This window comes from Protopterus annectens, chromosome 11.part0 (assembly GCF_019279795.1).
Source record: "Protopterus annectens isolate FY-2018-M chromosome 11.part0, PAN1.0, whole genome shotgun sequence".
Taxonomy (NCBI): domain Eukaryota; kingdom Metazoa; phylum Chordata; order Ceratodontiformes; family Protopteridae; genus Protopterus; species Protopterus annectens.
Window position 1 is genome coordinate 281,663,916 of NC_056745.1, and position 18,843 is coordinate 281,682,758.

The window sequence follows — 18,843 nt, forward strand, 5'->3', positions numbered from 1 at the left end:
CATTTTTATGGAGCTATGTTGCGTGTGAGATTTTACAGACATTGAGCTAATGTCAGGTAGGGTACTGGAGAGTTTTTTTAATGTAAACTCTCTCTCTGAACAAATCAAAATAATGGTACTGGGTTTATTATTAACAGGGAAGAGAAACTGAGTGGGTGGTAAAGCCCTACTACCTTTGTAGATGTTTTCTTTTTCTTCTCACTCTCTCTCTCTTTTTTTCAGTTTCTTGTGCATTTATTTTAAGCCTTGTTTTCTTACTGCTTTTTTGTTTGGTTAACTCTGATTTCAAACAGTTGTAATTCTCCTTAACTTTCACAATTATTCATATTTTGTTTAGTCAACATGATGTTAATCTCAGAAAAAAAAATCTAAAGTCTCAATATTCTGTATACCCAAACAGCAACACTACAAATATCACACAACACTAGTAGACAATTCGTTCTTGTAAAGGGTAAGTCTCGCTGCAGCTCTCAAAGAGGAGGTAATTCCCCACACTGTCATTCCCTGTATACCAGTTCTAAGGTACCACAAATTTATAGAAACAACAAAAGGTAGAAAACAAAAATAAAATTCTCCTTCTTCCTGTTTTCATGCTTGAATGTCGACTAGAGGAATCCTGCAGTCTTTCTGCAACAACCTACACTATACATGACAAACTTTGGGCTTCCTGTTTTCTGGACAGTAATACTGGCTTTATCTTTCTCTTACCTGTGCTTAATCCCAACAGTTATAAAAATTGGAATAGCTAGAGTCTAGGAAAAGTAAAACTTTCTTACTTTATAATTCTTTAAAAGGTATTTTAATTCCCTGCATACATTTACAATAACAATTTTTTTATGCATTGGTCATACCTGTTTTATAACGCATGATGAGTACAGACTTTAAGTTAAGGAATTCCTAAAATACTGCTTTATATGAGATATACCCAAACCATTTCATTTAAGGTAGTGTTTCAGTTCTGACAACTTGTCATGTTTGCATATGGTGCTAGAGTTAAAGCCCACATCAGACTTTTCTGGGAATAATTTAAATTGACACATGTTTGTACATCACATGTAAATTGTTTCTAATGAGGAGATATCAAGATGAGTCTGAAGGCTTTCCATCCTTTCTTGCTACTTTAGAATGATTTGTATGATTCCTGTTAAATATTTGTCTATTTGTATGTAAAAGATATGAACTTAACAAACATTGTTTGCTGAAATGAGTATTTTAAGGGACTATAAATAATAAAGTACCTGGAAAGGTATAACAAGATTCACAGTTTCTCCAACCCTTCGAATATACGTTTGCTTGAGATGTCTTGGAAGACGAATCTTTGGTGGTTCTAAAATGAATGATCAGTATGACAATGTTATAACCCTTCTGCACTTTAAAAAATGATTTGTTAGTTCAGTAATATTCTGCTCTGATTATATCCCGATGTAGGGTCTATATGAGCTTATCGAAAGCTGATAATATCAAATGTTAGTTGATCAACGACAAAAGGTCGAACAACCAAAATAGTAAAGACACGTAACAGCGATTTTTTTTCTTAGGGAAAAAAATCGCTGTTCTGCAAAAAAATAAATAAATAAAAATAAATTGGGGGGCTTCACCCCCCCCCGATATGAGGGGCTGTGCCCCCCACACCTCCCCTACTTAAATATACCATCTCCAAGATCACACCACAGTGGAGGAAATTGCAAACTCCCTACAACAGCCGAGCGATTCTTTTCCCTGGGAAAATAATCGCTGTTCCATGTCTTCGCTATTTTGGTTGTTCAAGCTTTTGTGGTTGATCAACTAGCATTTGATATTATCAGCTTTCGATAAGCTAATATAGACCCCCCACCACCATAATATAACAGTTGCACTTATTAAGTTAACATTTTACGCCACAAGACATTTATGATTTTTGCTGGATTTTGGCTAATTAAATTATTGTAGACAGCTGAATAAATGGTAACAAAACAATTTTTCTATTGTGGCAAATCATGACTGCAACTATCAAGTACAAAATATGTTGCTTACCTACAACTTCCTTGACTAAAATCGGCTGAGGATGGAGTCTGGGCGAACTTGCACCAGCTGCGTTCACTGCTTTAACTCTCACAAAAATTTTTGCACCAGTAGGCAGATTAGGAATAGTGAATCGTGTCTTATCTGTCAGATCAGGATTAGCTACAGTCCACCTCTCTACATTAAAAACAACAAAGAAAAATAAAATGTAGTAGAACAGACTTGCAATTACTGAAATGAGAAACATCAAACTGATGCTTTATCAGATTTTGCTACAGCAGAGTATTGAAACAATGTGCTGCATAGATTCACTACAAACATACTTAGTATGGCCTATAATTTAACAGTCTTTCTTTGCTTGCATTATTACCTCACCCAGTATGTAATTACTATAGATAATGCACTGCCCATACCTTCTAGTTGCTAGTCTGTATGGGTGCAAGCTTTCTGTAACATTTGTTTTGATGAGACAGACTGAAAAAACTGTGATTTTCTGTTCCCATGCAGAGATGGATGTACACTAGAGTAACAATTCAGCACATAAATAACATATTTGCATTCCATCATATTATGTTCCTTATGGATCAGGACGATAAAGAAATGTATTGAATAAAACCAAGGGGCAAGATACTTAATGTAGGCATTTAAAATTGTATAATTTCTTCTTTTGCTAACTGTTTTTATACCAAACAGTCAAATCATCCCCAATATTGCTAAAGTGAATTAACTTTGATACTTAGTTCCAGGCTGTTTCTATGAATAGTTGGGGTGAGTGAACATAGTAAAAGGAAAATGATTTGTGAAGGTATGAACTTAATTTAAACTTCTGGCTCGCACCTATATTTTAAAACGCATTACAGAGGGCTAGCTTCAAGCAACTATCTGCTACTGAAACAATGTTTTCATTACTGATAATTGAAAACAACAATACCTTCATATTTTAGAGTTTGTTTTCATCTCGACAGAAGCTATATAAACGTCTTGCTGTGAGTACTAACAAGATACGTTTTAGTTTATTTGTGGTGCTCATAGTTGGCCACTGAGCAAATTTCTGGAGTTTCACTTATATCGCTATTAAAGTACTATGGATTCCTGGAAGCTTAGTGGTCAGATTTCTGCTTTACAGCTCATGGTGCGGGTTTCAGTCCTGATCTATGATTACTTTTTCTGTCAGGCATTGCATCTTCCTCTTTAAACTGTATGGGTTTTGTCTGGGCACATCAGTATTGTAAGTCAAAAAGGCACAGATAACTTGCCAGGCCCCAGTGTATGAATTGCAGCCCGTGACCCAACACAAAATTCAGCACCAGAGACCTTCCAGTTCTGAATAAAAGTCGTCTTCTTGGAGAAGTTATTGTGGCACTAAAAGTGGTTTACATATGTGAGGAAGTTTCATCCCTTTTGTTCTTGTGGCTTGTCTTATTGTTTTGGAAAAATATAATAGAGAACTTTTCTCAGTCAGGTACAGAGGTATTCTTTTGCAACTCAAAAACATGCAGGTTGACTGACTATATAGTGTTGTGTATATATATATATATATAATTTGGAGCAGGTTTCCATTTTATCCTTTCCATTGTGGCCACTGTCATTGTTGAATGGGGCTAGAGAAAGATCATTTCATTTATTCGGTTAACAAAGTAAAAAAAAATCATGTGAACACCATACATTTAGATCAGAATACAATAACAAATATTTTGTCTGGTCAAAAGCTGTGATTTTTGGAAATTGCATACTTTTCCAAGTGAACAAAATTCATTTGTATAACCTTCCTCCCAGAAAATACAAACTCTGGGATTCTGGCTGCCATGAGGAATACTATATTTCTTTTGAAAAACACTGTTTCAGTAAATTGTCATATTACTTATTAGATTACCTGAATATATGCTGAAAGACCCCAAACATGTTTTCTATGTGTGTATGTGTGTGTGTGTGTGCGTGTGTGTGTGTGTGTGTGTGTGTGTGTGTGTGTGTGTGTGTGTGTGTGTGTGTGTGTGTGTGTGTGTGTGTGGGTGTGTGTGTGTGTGTGTGTGTGTGTACATATATGTTATGCATGTATACATTTGTTTATTACATTTTGTTGACTTTGGAAGTCCATCTGGGAAAGGGGATTTTTTTTCAGCTGAGATCAGGGAGAAAACTCCAGCTATTAATGTATACTGATAAATTAGTATTTGTATAATAATTTGCGTTTTTGTTAAAGTATATGATACTTGAAATACATCCCCCTCACTTTATCTCTCTCTTTATATATATATATATATATATATATATATATATATATATATATATATATATCTCCCATAAGTCTTTGTGTGTGTACTGCAGTAGTTATGGTAAAGGAACAATATTCCCAATCATGAAGTGGTAGGGGAATGAAAGAACACATAACAAACAAGAGCTGCACAAGGGAATACAAAGTTCGTATTGATGCAACTGTGTCCAGCTAAGTCATTCTAAAGCAGACACAAAACTGACATGAATTATCATTTGCATTATATTGTAGCTAATAATGGCAAACACATTACAATAATCAAGAAATGAAAGCATGCAGCTGTGTTCTTAAGAATGAGTGAGGGAGTAAGGGTCTTAGTGCAAACCAGCTGCATGTATGACACTTAACATTTGTATAACCTATGTATGCATTACTGTGTTGTGTATGACCAAGATTATGACCTGATACATGGAAAGGTAAACTGTTTAACAATGATCATACACTGCATGACTGAGATTATCAAATGCTGCATGGAAATGAACATAGTGACCATGATAATATAGAGTCTGTTGAAGCTTTACTGATATTGAAACAAATGAAGTTTACATGATATGAATTTTATGAAGTTACAGTTTCTTTGCACCAAGTACCTCGTTGCTATGGATTCAAATGCCATACTTCAGTGAGCATCTGTGTGAAATTAAATGACAAGACATAGGAAGGGCATCCCATCATGTCAAATCAGGTTCCTTCTCATGAGGTGCACATGACATCCTATTTGTCTCACAGTTATTTGGTAATGCAGGCTCAAGAAAAGGAAATGGATACTTGCTATAAATGCTCACAATATTACATTTCACACTATGGGTAATGCAGACGAATGCTAATAATGGCTGATACTACATCTAATTGTAATATCTCAAGTGGGGGGTGTATTGGCAGGGTGGGAGCTGCATAGGATAACTGGAGTTTCAGGGTATAACATCACTAGTTAAATAATTGGGTCTATATCATTTAAGCAAATACTTACTTTGTCGAATTGCTATTCGTCAAACCCATATTGTCGAAACCTCTCTTCATGGAATGGCCATTTCATCAAACTTTTTCACAGGGAAAAACAGTGGTTGGCATCATCAGGAATTTGCCCTTTTCCCCACTGTAGTGCAATCTAATAGTTGGTATATTTAGTTAGGGGAGGTGTGGGTGTGTGTGGGGCAAAGTCCCTCAATTGGGTGGGTTTAAATTTTTAGAATTTAGTGATGGACACTAGGTTAGCTGGCCATTGCTTTTCCCTGTAAAAAAGTTCAATGAAACAGCCATTTGATGAAAAGAGGTTTCAACAATGTGGATTCAATGAAAAGCGATTTGACAAAGTAAATATTCGCTGAAGTGATATAGACCCAAATAATTTTAATGATGCTTTAAGTAAATATGGCTAAATGGAAATGCTACTCTTAAAGTGCAATTACAGTCTTTTTGTATGATGTGAAATGGAACATACCACATAAAGCCATAATTTTTCACTGATTATACAAAGGGTATCAAAAAGAGGTTAACAGATAGAAGATCATTATATCATGGTCAAATGTTATCAAATTTTCTGTTATCAAAATGTGTTGCTTAGTACAGGATGATTAAAACCTTACTGCTAAAACTATGATTCCAATCTTTCTACATTACAGTGTGATGCAAGATGTGCTTTGTAAAGCTAAACTGTTACGTTGACCACAGTTTAAGTTTAACATCTCTGATTTCTTATATAGATTGTGAAGCGTTATCCCTGATTTGTGTTGACATATGTTTACATCTGATGTACTAAAAAGCTGGTAGCAACACACCTTGATAGTAAATAATGTACAATTGCATTAATTACATTTTATAAATATTCATTTATATTACAAGTAAGTTACATGAATTTATAGTTTGAAAAGTAAATGTTTAAAAGATGCTAAAATTTGTTAATTTTTTTGTTTGAATTTTTGTAAAATAATACTTTTGGAGTCTCCTCATAGCAAGACTTTGTCCTATTCGATTCTCAGCTAGAGCATCTTCTGTGTGGAGGCATACGTGAATGGGGCATGTCTTCATTGAAGGTTGTGCATCAGGGCTGGTAACCTGGTACGTAAAAATCCACTACCAATCATTAACGGACCGGAGTTCCGCTGTGGCGACCCCTAACCGGGAAAAGCCAAAAGACACAATACTGTTGGAGTTGGTGTAGTGATGTTAACGTTGCTGTTTCACTGTTTTGTTATACTGTACTTTTCCTTTGTGTTCCTGGAATTAATCGTTCTAAAAGAAGGAAGGATCATTGAGCAAGTACAGCAAAGAGCAGAAATATTGTGACGAGCTGGGCTGCTCAGATAAACATTGTATCAGACAATAATTACATCAAGTTTCACTTGAACTCATCGTAAACATTTAGCATGAAACTGGAATACTTCTTGACAAGGAACACAGATGGAACATTTTAATACAACTGGAAAATTATTGTTACTCTCAGAGCACATCTAACACAACACAGGCACAGAGAAATCATTTGACGTAATGAAAACAAAGTCATGTCTCATCTGTTTTCTATGATGTTCTTCAATGCAAGCTGCAAACTGCTAGCACAAAAGAAGGGTGGCATATGATGTCTACAACTCCTATCACACAAAAAGCTTTCAAAAAACACTTTTAGTTCAGCAGTACAGGATGGGATCCATGTTGAAAACAACACTATTGAGGGAGAGCAAAAGGATATACATCAGACACAGATTAGTTAAAAGTTATGGAAGGGGTTAAATACAAAAAGGTTAAGTGACTTTCAAGGGTCACAAAATAAGTGCTGGTTATGGGACACAAACAGAAATTCAAACCTTGGTCTTCAGGTTCACAGCTCTGCCCCCTGATTATGAGATCATACTGATTTTTCCTTTAATAGAGGCAGAAAAGAAAACAAAAAGTTACCACTGAGTGTGGATGCTTCGATACGGAAGTGCATTTTAAAGGGTGTGATGTGCCCAGTGGTGTGGTCTACTAATGATTCTCCCCTGCATGAATCAGGTACTCATTTCTGGATCAAAGCACTTTTCTTGTAGCAAACTATACCAGAAAGAGTAGGTAAGGTCAGACATGGCATCAACAACTTGCTCTGGACATCTTTACATAGCTGTAGAGGGTGGGTTAAGAATATGATCTGTCTATGTTAACAGAGTTTGTTGTATCACTGATACATTACGATGCTCAACGCTGTGGAGTGTGTGTGTGGGGGGGGGTGATGAGTAACAGAACCTTAGATGTCCATCAATGCTGAGCATCTCCACTGTGAGAAACAGAGACAGCTGGCCACTAAAAGAAGTGGTGGCTGAAGGAGAACACAGGCATTAAGGAAGGAAGGAGCTGTGGAGATTTTGGTGTGTGTGTGTGAATTCCACTTCTGAACAAAACCCAGAATTTCAAAAGCAGTATATATATGCACACAAACACACATATATATTATATATATATATATATATATATATATATATATATATATATATATATATATATATATATATATATATATATATATATATGAAATAGCTTGATGTAAAGCTATTAAAGTCAGAATTCAGTATACTGACAATTGTGACATGAGACCAGCTCATTCCATGATTGTGCCACCTGTATCATTCATACTGAAACGCAGTTCCTTTGACGAAGTGCCTTGTCATGTAGAAACCTGTTACTTTTCAGCACTGTATTCTTCATATGGGTGTAGTTTTACTAAATTAAATTACATTCTGCTATTAGTATTACTATTGTTACTTTAATAAATGCTGTCGTTATTGATATTTACTGCCACTACTATTACTATTTACTACTATTTCTACTATGACTTCTATTACATTTACTATCATTGATGCTGCTTTTAATATGATATAGTTTTTTTTTTCCTGATAAACATTATTGTAAATGACTTTATTGTACCTGACGGTCTAGCAACTTCAGTTGGTGTAGTCACTGCATCTTTGCTTTCTTTCTGCTCGCTGGCTGCATCCACACCTCTGTTATCTTGTGTGATTTGAATATCTTTTGATAGTGTAGGCTCTGCTGTGGCCTTAGCTTGCTCAGTTTGGCTCACTGGCTGCCCCCCTGCTATCCCTGCTGGTGTAATATTTTCCACTTTGCCAGGGAGAACAGGTTTGTCCTGCTTGCCAGTGAGCGCTTTCCCTTTCTGAGCTGCACTTTCTCCTCCTGCCTTTGAGGAGTCTGGGACTTCTTTAGTTTCTGAGGCCACAGATGCATCCTTAGTCGGGGTTGTTTTTCCTGAAGAGGGAGGAGCTGCGACTGTACCTGGCTGCACTGCAGCTGATGCATCCACCTCAGCTGACTTATCCACGTTACTGTCAGTGAGTTTTGCTGCTGAAATGGTGAGGAGAGGTCAGGTGAGTACAGGTAATAACAAACAATAAATGACACAGGATATTCAAGTCCTTCACAAATACCTTCATTCGAATCTGTCAGTGCTCCTAAATTTCTGAACTGCGCTGCATCTGTGATTATGGGAGTCCAAGCTTAAAAGAGGAGAAATAGGTTAATGCCAGTACTGTTTTCAGTTTATCCATGTCTTAGGTACCTCATATAAAAAGAACAGCAGATCTGTTTGATGTTTAATTCCAAAGGCATCCATAAGAATGCTGAAGTAAAGGTACAGAAGCTGACCAAACAGTCTTAAGTACAGGCTTGAATGCAGCCTGCCTGAGAGAGCATTTGTATCGTGTACACTTTAACAAGAATTTTACACAGAAAACAAGCACAATGCTGAAAATGTTATGAATTTCTTAAAAATGGAGACATTGATTTACATGCAAACATTTACTTTCAGAAGTTCTACATAACACATATAGTCACACATCAATACAAACACAAAGAAACTGCAAATACAGGAAACAATACCAGTGAAAATTCAGTCAAGCTTGGATCAAACACTTAATACAGGACAACAGCATGCAGACTTGAAAAACTCCACATACATCAATTGGCAAAGACGGGTTCAGGCGCCTAGGCAGTGAGACATTTCCCTGTGAAATATTTTGGCTGGGGACACATGGCTGAAGTGACATTCAGCTGCAGAGAAATATGGCTGTTTGTTTTCCCCCTGTGAATTTGGTTATTGAAGTTGTAGGTATGACAACACATTCTTCTCTTTGCCCACAGGGAATTTGCAAACAGCCATATTTCTCTGCAGCTGAATGTCACTTCAGCCATGTGTCCCCAGCCAAAATGTATTGCAGGGAATTGTCTCGCTGCCTAGTTGCCTGGACCCGGCAAAGACATGTAATCAAATGCACACATTGGTTTACAAGGTCCATTGAACATGTAGGAGAAACAGACAAATACAGGTTTTGTAAAACAGAATTGAAAACAGTTGTACATCTTGTTGCTGGTTGTGATATACTAATGGCTGAAGGACTATATACTGAAAGGTATAATGTGGCAAGATTGTTGCATTGGAGATCATGCAAACATTACAATACAGAAGTAGCTGAAAAACATTGGAAACATGAGCCACAAAGCATTACAGAAAATGATGAAGCTTATATTACATGGGATCACTCATTACCAACAATTCAAAAAATAGATGCAAGAAAACCAGATGTAATAGCCCATCAAAAGAAGACAAAAGTAGCATTAATCACTGAAATTGAAATAGCTACACTCAGTGACAACAGTGTCTTGTATACAGGGAGACACAAAGTCATAAAATACCAGGATTTACAGGCAGAAGCTAGGGAAATGCAGAAGAAGGATACCCATTCAGTTCCAGTTGTCATAGGACAATGGGTCTTATAAAAAAAGAATTTGCAATTGTAGATAGCTATGTTACTGACACATGGAACTCCATATGAATTACAGAAGGAGTCTTTACTGGGCACAGTGCAGGTGGTGCAAAGAGCACTTTGTGGCTAACATTAACGATTAAAACAATACTAATTTCATGAATGTTAATCATACTTTGACTTAGGAATGGGATCTATTCCCATCATAGTATTAGAAACCCAAAAGACTTGGAGAAATTAGTATATAATCAAATATCATTTCACAAACAAATAACTTTGCATTGTGCAGGTAATTGTGATATGGCCACGAAATGTTAAGGTCTGTGGCATGCAGTGTTCTGAAAGTAATTAAACATGGTTGACTTGGTGCAATAGGAGAGGCTTTTGCTATTCTACCATGTTTACTACACAATCTGGAATGCATAGTTTGGAAGCTGAGGCACTGTTGTATAACCACAAATAGTTCTGCCCTTCCCCAAGGCCACATTCTGATACATTATTTGTTGAGTAGGTGGGAGTTCCATGCAGTGTCGGAGACTGTTACACCACTAAACTGTCTATAGTTTTACATTTATTTGTAAGGCTGTGTCATCTAAAGGCCAAACTATTGAGTAAATGCCAGCAGTAAATGGTAATTTACTTTTAATGGCAATGAAAATTATTTATTTTAATATGTTTGCATACAATACCTAATGTTTCCAATAAACTGTCTTATGTGCAGCAGATCCAGTACCACTGAGGCATGGAAATATTAAACACCTCTTGTTCTTTTGACTCAGTTGTGTCTGGATAATTAAAAGCTGTTTTAAAACAACCTGCTCCCCTCCTGTCTCCTGATGTCATATACTTAATCATTGTTTTTAATTAAGCCACCCAGCCACCTATTAACTTCCGTAGGTAAATACTAGGTTTATCAGACTGCTGACTACTATAAGCCTAGCCAATAACCAGAGGTCAGAATCAAACCCTGTAACTTGTTTGTGTGAGGTTAAGACCTTAGCCATTATGCCAGGTAACATTATATGTCTTGCCATCTTCCATGTCATGATTTAAATATTACAACACATTTCTCCCTCCTCTCTACATTATCAGATTTTTAGCTATTGTTGTTTCAAATTAAGCCCTTTCCACTCTCTCTATCTTCTCACTGTTACTTCAAAGTTAAGCCACATGCTGCCTTCACGATTGTCATGTCCCACATCATTATTTAAATAATAAAGTGATACCTGTTTTGCCTGATGGCCAGTCATTGTAAAGACTCATTTCTGATCTCTACATGTCATCATTTTCCTGATTATCATTCTGCCACACATTCTGAGATATAACTCTCTTTACCACCTCAAACCCCTGATGTTCCCACCTCCACAAACATGCACAAGACCCTATCTGTGCTTTCAGAGGTTGAAGAGGGAGCAATTTTAATAATTTGGAGCTTTTTGCTGCCCACAGCTTACATAGCAAACAAGACTGTGTCTGAACTACATTCAGCCATTTTAAACTGTTACTCAGGATACAATTCCTTTGTTTAGTGAGTAACATACCCATGGATGGATTGCATATCCTTCACAGTATAGTTTTTTTTTTTTTTTTGCATGCTTGGCTCCCCACTACTGACTATCAGCTATCCCCAGATCCACTCCTCATCTACTGGGTCTATTGAACCAGCCTTATTCACTACTAGATTTGTTGCAGAGGAGTGCATGTCTCTTGAGGACCTGCCCCCTGCACACACCTGCACCGTTCGAGGGGAAAGGTATGCAAAGAGATTGGTGCATCATCTACATCTCTATGGTGACTCAGCTATAGTTCTGTCCCCCCACCCCTGTGGGCACACCCCCGCATGTCCCCAGCCTCTGTGAAGGTGTGTGTCCAAGCATGCACATGCACCACCCCATGATGGGCATGCACATTCTCCCTTCTGTATTGTTAGATGCTTGAGCCACTATTTGAACTCAGGCCATCTGGTCATAGTCAGGGCTTTATCCCCCTACACCACTGGCACAGGTTGCCTCTTCATGGGTTATTTGATCTGGCTTACAACACATGCTGCAAGACCCTTCAAATGAATCCTTTGTTAAGGTTTAGTAGCACACACATTAAAAAGTATTCTGTTATAGCAGCTAAAGATATTTGAGAAAAGACTAACCAAAAGGTAACAGAAAAACCTGATAAGCTGGAGGCTCTTGATTACAGATTCAGACAGTAACATAATAGAAGTGAAAATGTCTGTAGTACCTTTAGTTTTATATACAGGGCAGGCATATCTTTATCAACCAGTGGAGAAGTTTTGGACAATCATTAATAAAAAGTTGAAGGAATGTATTTGGGAGGAGAAGAAAGAAATAATTAAGTGAGATAAGTTGCTTTTCACACAAGGCAAAGTGTTTTAGGAATGCCTGATTTGAAGGAGTACTTTAGTGCTATAAGTTAAGGCTCATATCCATTACAAAAGTAGAGGGTTACCAATCACAGTGGAAAGACATGATGATGATGAAATGGGGGGGTCAAGAAATAAAGAGAGAGAGGGAGAGAGAAGGATTTTGAATGCAAATCCTTAAAGAGAATGACACACAACCATAGGTTCATAGGTAGGTACTAGGCTATCTACCCAAAGGCATTTATAAGCCTAGCCAGAATGTGTTGGCTTTCGCCGCCCCCTTAGATTAGTTCCCTGTGCCTCTGTCCAGCAGAGCCACTGAAGTGATCCCCGGGGTAAACTTTCTGTTTCCCCGTCTACTCGTCAAGGTTTCTCTTGAAGAGTGTTAGCGAGGAGTCTGCCTAATATAGATTGGAATCTTGTTCCAAAGTATTGGAAGTCTCTGTACAGGAATCTATCCCTCCAGCACGTCCTATTTATTGTTGTGGTGAGGTTTAGATCCCTAGAGCATGTGGCTCGAGGGGATATGATTTTTTTTAGGTGGAGCATGTTCATCAGTTCTGCATTGGACATGGCCTTGTATGTCAGGCAGAGATCACCTCTGAGTAGGCGGTATGCAACCAAGTACAGCTGGAGTTTCTTCAGTCGAGCTGCATAGGGCATCTGTTTGAGGCCAGTAATCCTGTTGGTGAGGTACTTCTGTGGTCTTTCCAGCTGTTGCAGGTGTCTTGCAAGATACATCCCAAATGGGGCATTGTACTCTATGATGGGTCTGATGAGCAATGAGTAGTGGGGCACAATGACCTCTTTTGATCTGGATGCGAACCCTTTTGTGATAAGGTATGCCACGTAGAAGGATTTTCTAACCATTTTGCTAATGTGATTATCAAAGGAGAGTTTACTATCTACTTGGGTCCCTAGATCCCTTATTACATCTTCCGTATTTAGGGAACTACCACCTATGTGGTAGTTTGTGGGTACTTTGTTTTTTCCAAAGGGGATGACTATGCATGCAGTTTTTGGCATTTAGCTTGAGGCCATGATTTTGACACCAGGTGTCCATCTCAGTGAGACCCTTTTGGAGGATGTCTGTGTCAGCCGGAGAGTCAATTATAGCCCCTAGTTTGCAGTCATCTGTGAACTTGGTCAGACATAGTCCTCCTGTGCTTGTCTGCACCTCTGAGAAGTATATGCCGACTGAGCCCTGGGGAACACCACTTGTAACCGGTTTAGAGTCAGACCTAGCTCCTGCAACTCTTACCATGCGGGTTCTGTCCTTGAGCCAGCTGGCAACCCATCTTGTGACATAGGGGTTTAGGCTTGTGAGCTTGTCTATAATACCAGAATGGGAAATGGTGTCAAAGGCCTTTGCGAGGTCTAGGTAGGCTGTGTATACCACCTTTCCCTCATTTATAGCCTTGGTAACTGTCTCAAAGATGTCCACCAGGTTTAGGAGGCATGATCTGCCCTTAACAAAGCCGAACTGGGTAGGGTCCAGTGTTTGGAGGTTCCCAATGTCTCTGTTAATGAGTTCCATGATGTTGCACTCCATAGCCTTGCAGACCAAACTAGTCAGGCTTATGGGGCGATAGTTCCCAGGGTCTGTTGTGGCTTCACCTTTGTGGAATGAAATAACCATTGCTGTGCGCCACTCTATGGATATGTAATCTGTGGAGAGGCTGAGTTTGAACAGTGTGTTTAGGTGAGGGGTTAGTTCGTCTTTGAACTCGTGTAGGATGCAGCCTGGGACACCATCCGGTCCCATTGATGCTGTGTTTTTGGCTTTGGAGAGGGCTGTTTTAACCTGAGTGTCTGTGATTTCAGGAGCTCTACATTTTTCTGGTATGGTTATGGGCCCTTTTGGGGGTGAGTGGGGGGTGAAGTTTGTGCTGAATCTGTCTGCCAGGATGTTGGCAATATCAGTCGGTTCAGTGTATTTTGTACCATTCTGCACTAACTCCGAGCAGATCTGAGCATAACCACTTAGATTCTTGACATGGCTAAAGAATGCCTTGTGGTTATCTTTGGAGTCCTTGGCAATTTTTCTTTCGAAACCCGCCTTGGATGATTTTATGAGGGATCGTAGTTTCTTGCTGATACTGATCAGGGATGTCTTCCATTCCTGGGACTATATTTATAAAGTGACAGAGCATATTCTAAGACCTAAGCCATCATGGGATTGGAGAAAGGAGATTTTACCAAAACAGATGACTGCAGGGTATAGAAAATAAGTAACAAGATGACTGGAATCTACTGGAAAAAAAATTGCAGGGAAACCAAGGTATCCAAAGCAAATAAGTAGAGTGGAAAAAGTAACAAGAGTGGGATAAGGCTAAGCAGAAGTTTAGACTGTGGGTTAGAGACTGCCTTCCCTATCAGGAATTGATATCAGAGTATAGCCAAAGACAAAGGGATAGGGAAGTTTTCAAAGACTGGCTCTGGTTCATTTTTAGTTGAGTCTAGCATGGAAGCTGCAAGTAAAAGAGACAATTACAAGGATATATAATGTATTACATGATAACTGTAAGAATCAGTCAGAAGAGGCTAGAAAATATTGGGAAGAGAGACTGGAAAGGCAAAAGGAGCAGTGCAGGGACATCTTTCTGGCTTGGAAGTATGCAACAAAGTCCAGACGGTTTATGATTTGTACACGGAAGGGTTTGCATGGGTATTTTTATACCCCAAGCAGACTTCAGAGAATTCTTCCTCAGGTAGACAGCAACTGTTGCAAGTATGATGGGAAAGAGAAACGTAATTGGGAACATGTTTTTTTTTGGGGGGGGGTGTAATGAGTTGGCAGAATATCTTGTCAAAAGTATCGAGGAAGCAAACTATTGTAACTAAGGAAATGATTCTTTGAAGATGGGATACAAGACATAGCAAGGCCTTGCTAAGTTTAATAATATATATTTTTTTATTTTTAAAGTTTAGTGCTGTTGACTGCCAAAAAGCAATTACTAGAAAGTGGAAATAAAAATCTAAACCAAATATAAACAAAGTGATGGATATTGTAAAGGAGATAAAATAAGGCCTTGCTAAATTTAATAATATATATTTTTTTATTTTTAAGGTTTAGTGCTGTTGACTGCCAAAAAGCAATTACTAGAAAGTGGAAATAAAATGTAAACAAAGTGCTGGATATTGTAAAGGAGATAAAATAACTGAAGGTGGGGTCTTTAGAATAGGGAAGAAGCAAATTACATAATAATAAATGGACGTTTTGGGGACAATATGTGTAGAATGATCAGGTGGAGAAGGGGGAGGAGTGAAATTTAAGGCAAGGCAGGAATTCAGCAATTTATGTAATGTTGGAGGAAAGATAATTGTTAAAAAGGAAAATGTATATGTATAATGCATGAAGTTCATGATAAATCCTTAAAATTGTTTGTTTCCTTTCAATAACTGCATGTGTACCCATGTCACTGTTCAATGTGCAAATTTAAAGGTATTTAAAAGTGTTTTCTAGTACAAATGGCAGGTTTTGTGACCACTTAACTGTCAGAAAGCAAATATCTGCATGCTCAGCCACAAGCAAATACTTCACAAACATGTACTAGCATTTGTTTCCAGAACGTTGTTTCTGTTTAGTTTGGAAAAGTTACAAGAATAACTTTGGCAAAGTGGTATAAAATATGACAGGCTACCCTTTTGACTAGTAAACAAATCTGTTTCTTTTTAAACCATAAATGAATGTACACATAATTACAAATACAATTTAAAATATTTCTGTCAACATTTTTAATGGCATAAAACAGATTTTGAGACATGATCTTGAGATGTTATTAGTTTAATTTCTGGTTAAAGAAAACAAAGCCAGCAACAAGTGAGCCATGTGAAAATAAGTAGTTTATTTAAAAACTACTAAGACTACATTTCATGCTTATACAAAACAGACCGGTTTCGGCCAATATGAATCCTGGCCTTCTTCAGTGTATTACAACAAGCATAATGAAAGTCAAGTCTTATATAATAAGTGAAAACAAATCATTGGTTGACAATTACATATTTAATTAGTAAACTCATGAATATTTATGTATGAATAGACCATATAGACCTTAACAAATATGTAACATAAATAATATTTTTTGGAGTTCAATCATAAATATTCATTAAGTCCTGGGTTAAATAAAGCCCCAAGTTTAGTGATCCATTTTTTCTCCCTAGCATCAAGTTTTTTGTGCCAGCCAGATTTGTGAGTTCGATCACCAATAAGTTTATCTATGATGGTAAAATGGAATTGAGCTGTTGGATGTGTAAGTGTGTGTTTGTATAAAGCATTGGTGGTTCTTTTGCATTTAATATCACTTAGGTGTTCAGACATACGTAACCTGAATGGTCTTGAAGTCTGACCTATATAAAATGCATGGCAACTACAACAAGCCATATAAATAGCCCAGTCTGTATTACAATTAGCAAAAAATCGAATATCAAAAACAGTACTGGTGTTTCTACTAGTAAATTCCTTAGACTTCAGAATATGTTTACAATTAACACAGTGTCCACAGGGAAAACATCCAATCAATCTGTCGCCCAAAATAGTGGTTTGATATGACATGGGTAGACTGGACTCAGAATGATGTTTATAATGATTGAAATATCCCGCTAGATTTTTTCCTTTACGAAAAGAAAAAGAACATGTGTTAGGAATAAATGGTTGAATCTTACTGTCAGCTTTAAGTATGTTCCAATTATCTTTGATAATATTCATGAATTTGTTGGTATTCCTGCCAAACATGGTGGTAAACCGTAGTATATTAGAAGATGAAGATTTCTTTTTATATGCCAATAAGTTTTCTCTATCCAAACCCCAGGCATGATTCTGGGCCATAGTAACATATCCTGAGCTGTAGCCTCTATTCATAAATCTGTAGTGTAAATCATGAGCATGATGTTTGAAACTAACATCATCTGAACAGTTACGTCTTATTCTAAGGAATTGTGATTTTGGAATGTTTTTGGCTATATGTTTTGGATGAAAGCTGGAGGCATGGAGTAAAGTATTATATTGGGGGAACTTCCTATAAACTTCAGTTTTAAGGGTATCATCCTCATTCTTGGTGACCAGAACATCCAGAAACGTAATGGATTTCTGGTCACCAAGAATGAGGATGATACCCTTAAAACTGAAGTTTATAGGAAGTTCCCCCAATATAATACTTTACTCCATGCCTCCAGCTTTCATCCAAAACATATAGCCAAAAACATTCCAAAATCACAATTCCTTAGAATAAGACGTAACTGTTCAGATGATGTTAGTTTCAAACAACATGCTCATGATTTACACTACAGATTTATGAATAGAGGCTACAGCTCAGGATATGTTACTATGGCCCAGAATCATGCCTGGGGTTTGGATAGAGAAAACTTATTGACTTATAAAAAGAAATCTTCATCTTCTAATATACTACGGTTTACCACCACGTTTGGCAGGAATACCAACAAATTCATGAATATTATCAAAGATAATTGGAACATACTTAAAGCTGACAGTAAGATTCAACCATTTATTCCTAACACATGTTCTTTTTCTTTTCGTAAAGGAAAAAAATCTAGCGGGATATTTCAACCATTATAAACATCATTCTGAGTCCAGTCTACCCATGTCATATCAAACCACTATTTTGGGCGACAGATTGATTGGATGTTTTCCCTGTGGACACTGTGTTAATTGTAAACATATTCTGAAGTCTAAGGAATTTACTAGTAGAAACACCAGTACTGTTTTTGATATTCAATTTTTTGCTAATTGTAATACAGACTGGGCTATTTATATGGCTTGTTGTAGTTGCCATGCATTTTATATAGGTCAGACTTCAAGACCATTCAGGTTACGTATGTCTGAACACCTAAGTGATATTAAATGCAAAAGAACCACCAATGCTTTATACAAACACACACTTACACATCCAACAGCTCAATTCCATTTTACCATCATAGATAAACTTATTGGTGATCGAACTCACAAATCTGGCTGGCACAAAAAACTTGATGCTAGGGAGAAAAAATGGATCACTAAACTTGGGGCTTTATTTAACCCAGGACTTAATGAATATTTATGATTGAACTCCAAAAAATATTATTTATGTTACATATTTGTTAAGGTCTATATGGTCTATTCATACATAAATATTCATGAGTTTACTAATTAAATATGTAATTGTCAACCAATGATTTGTTTTCACTTATTATATAAGACTTGACTTTCATTATGCTTGTTGTAATACACTGAAGAAGGCCAGGATTCATATTGGCCGAAACCGGTCTGTTTTGTATAAGCATGAAATGTAGTCTTAGTAGTTTTTAAATAAACTACTTATTTTCACATGGCTCACTTGTTGCTGGCTTTGTTTTCTTTGGCTTAGTTTGGATTTTTGCCGTGCAACTACCTACGTGCAGGGGAACTTAATTTCTGGTTCCCACAAATAGAAGTCCTCCAGTCCCCACAG

General features: G+C 37.3%; 1 protein-coding gene across 17 annotated transcripts in view; it reads right to left on the reverse strand.

Annotated features, from left to right (window-relative positions):
* MYBPC1 (myosin binding protein C1) overlaps positions 1-18,843 on the reverse strand; it is a 378,023-nt gene that overhangs the window by 85,275 nt on the left and 273,905 nt on the right. For 14 of the 17 annotated variants that reach the window (XM_044087759.1, XM_044087760.1, XM_044087761.1 and 11 more), the window contains 4 exons: positions 8,686-8,754; positions 8,168-8,602; positions 2,014-2,178; positions 1,239-1,327 (listed from right to left, as the gene is read on the reverse strand). In XM_044087759.1, coding sequence (XP_043943694.1) covers positions 1,239-1,327; positions 2,014-2,178; positions 8,168-8,602; positions 8,686-8,754 — 758 coding nt within the window. The remainder of the gene's footprint in view (positions 1-1,238; positions 1,328-2,013; positions 2,179-8,167; positions 8,603-8,685; positions 8,755-18,843) is intronic. The other 3 variants (XM_044087757.1, XM_044087771.1, XM_044087772.1) reach the window with 3 other exon arrangements.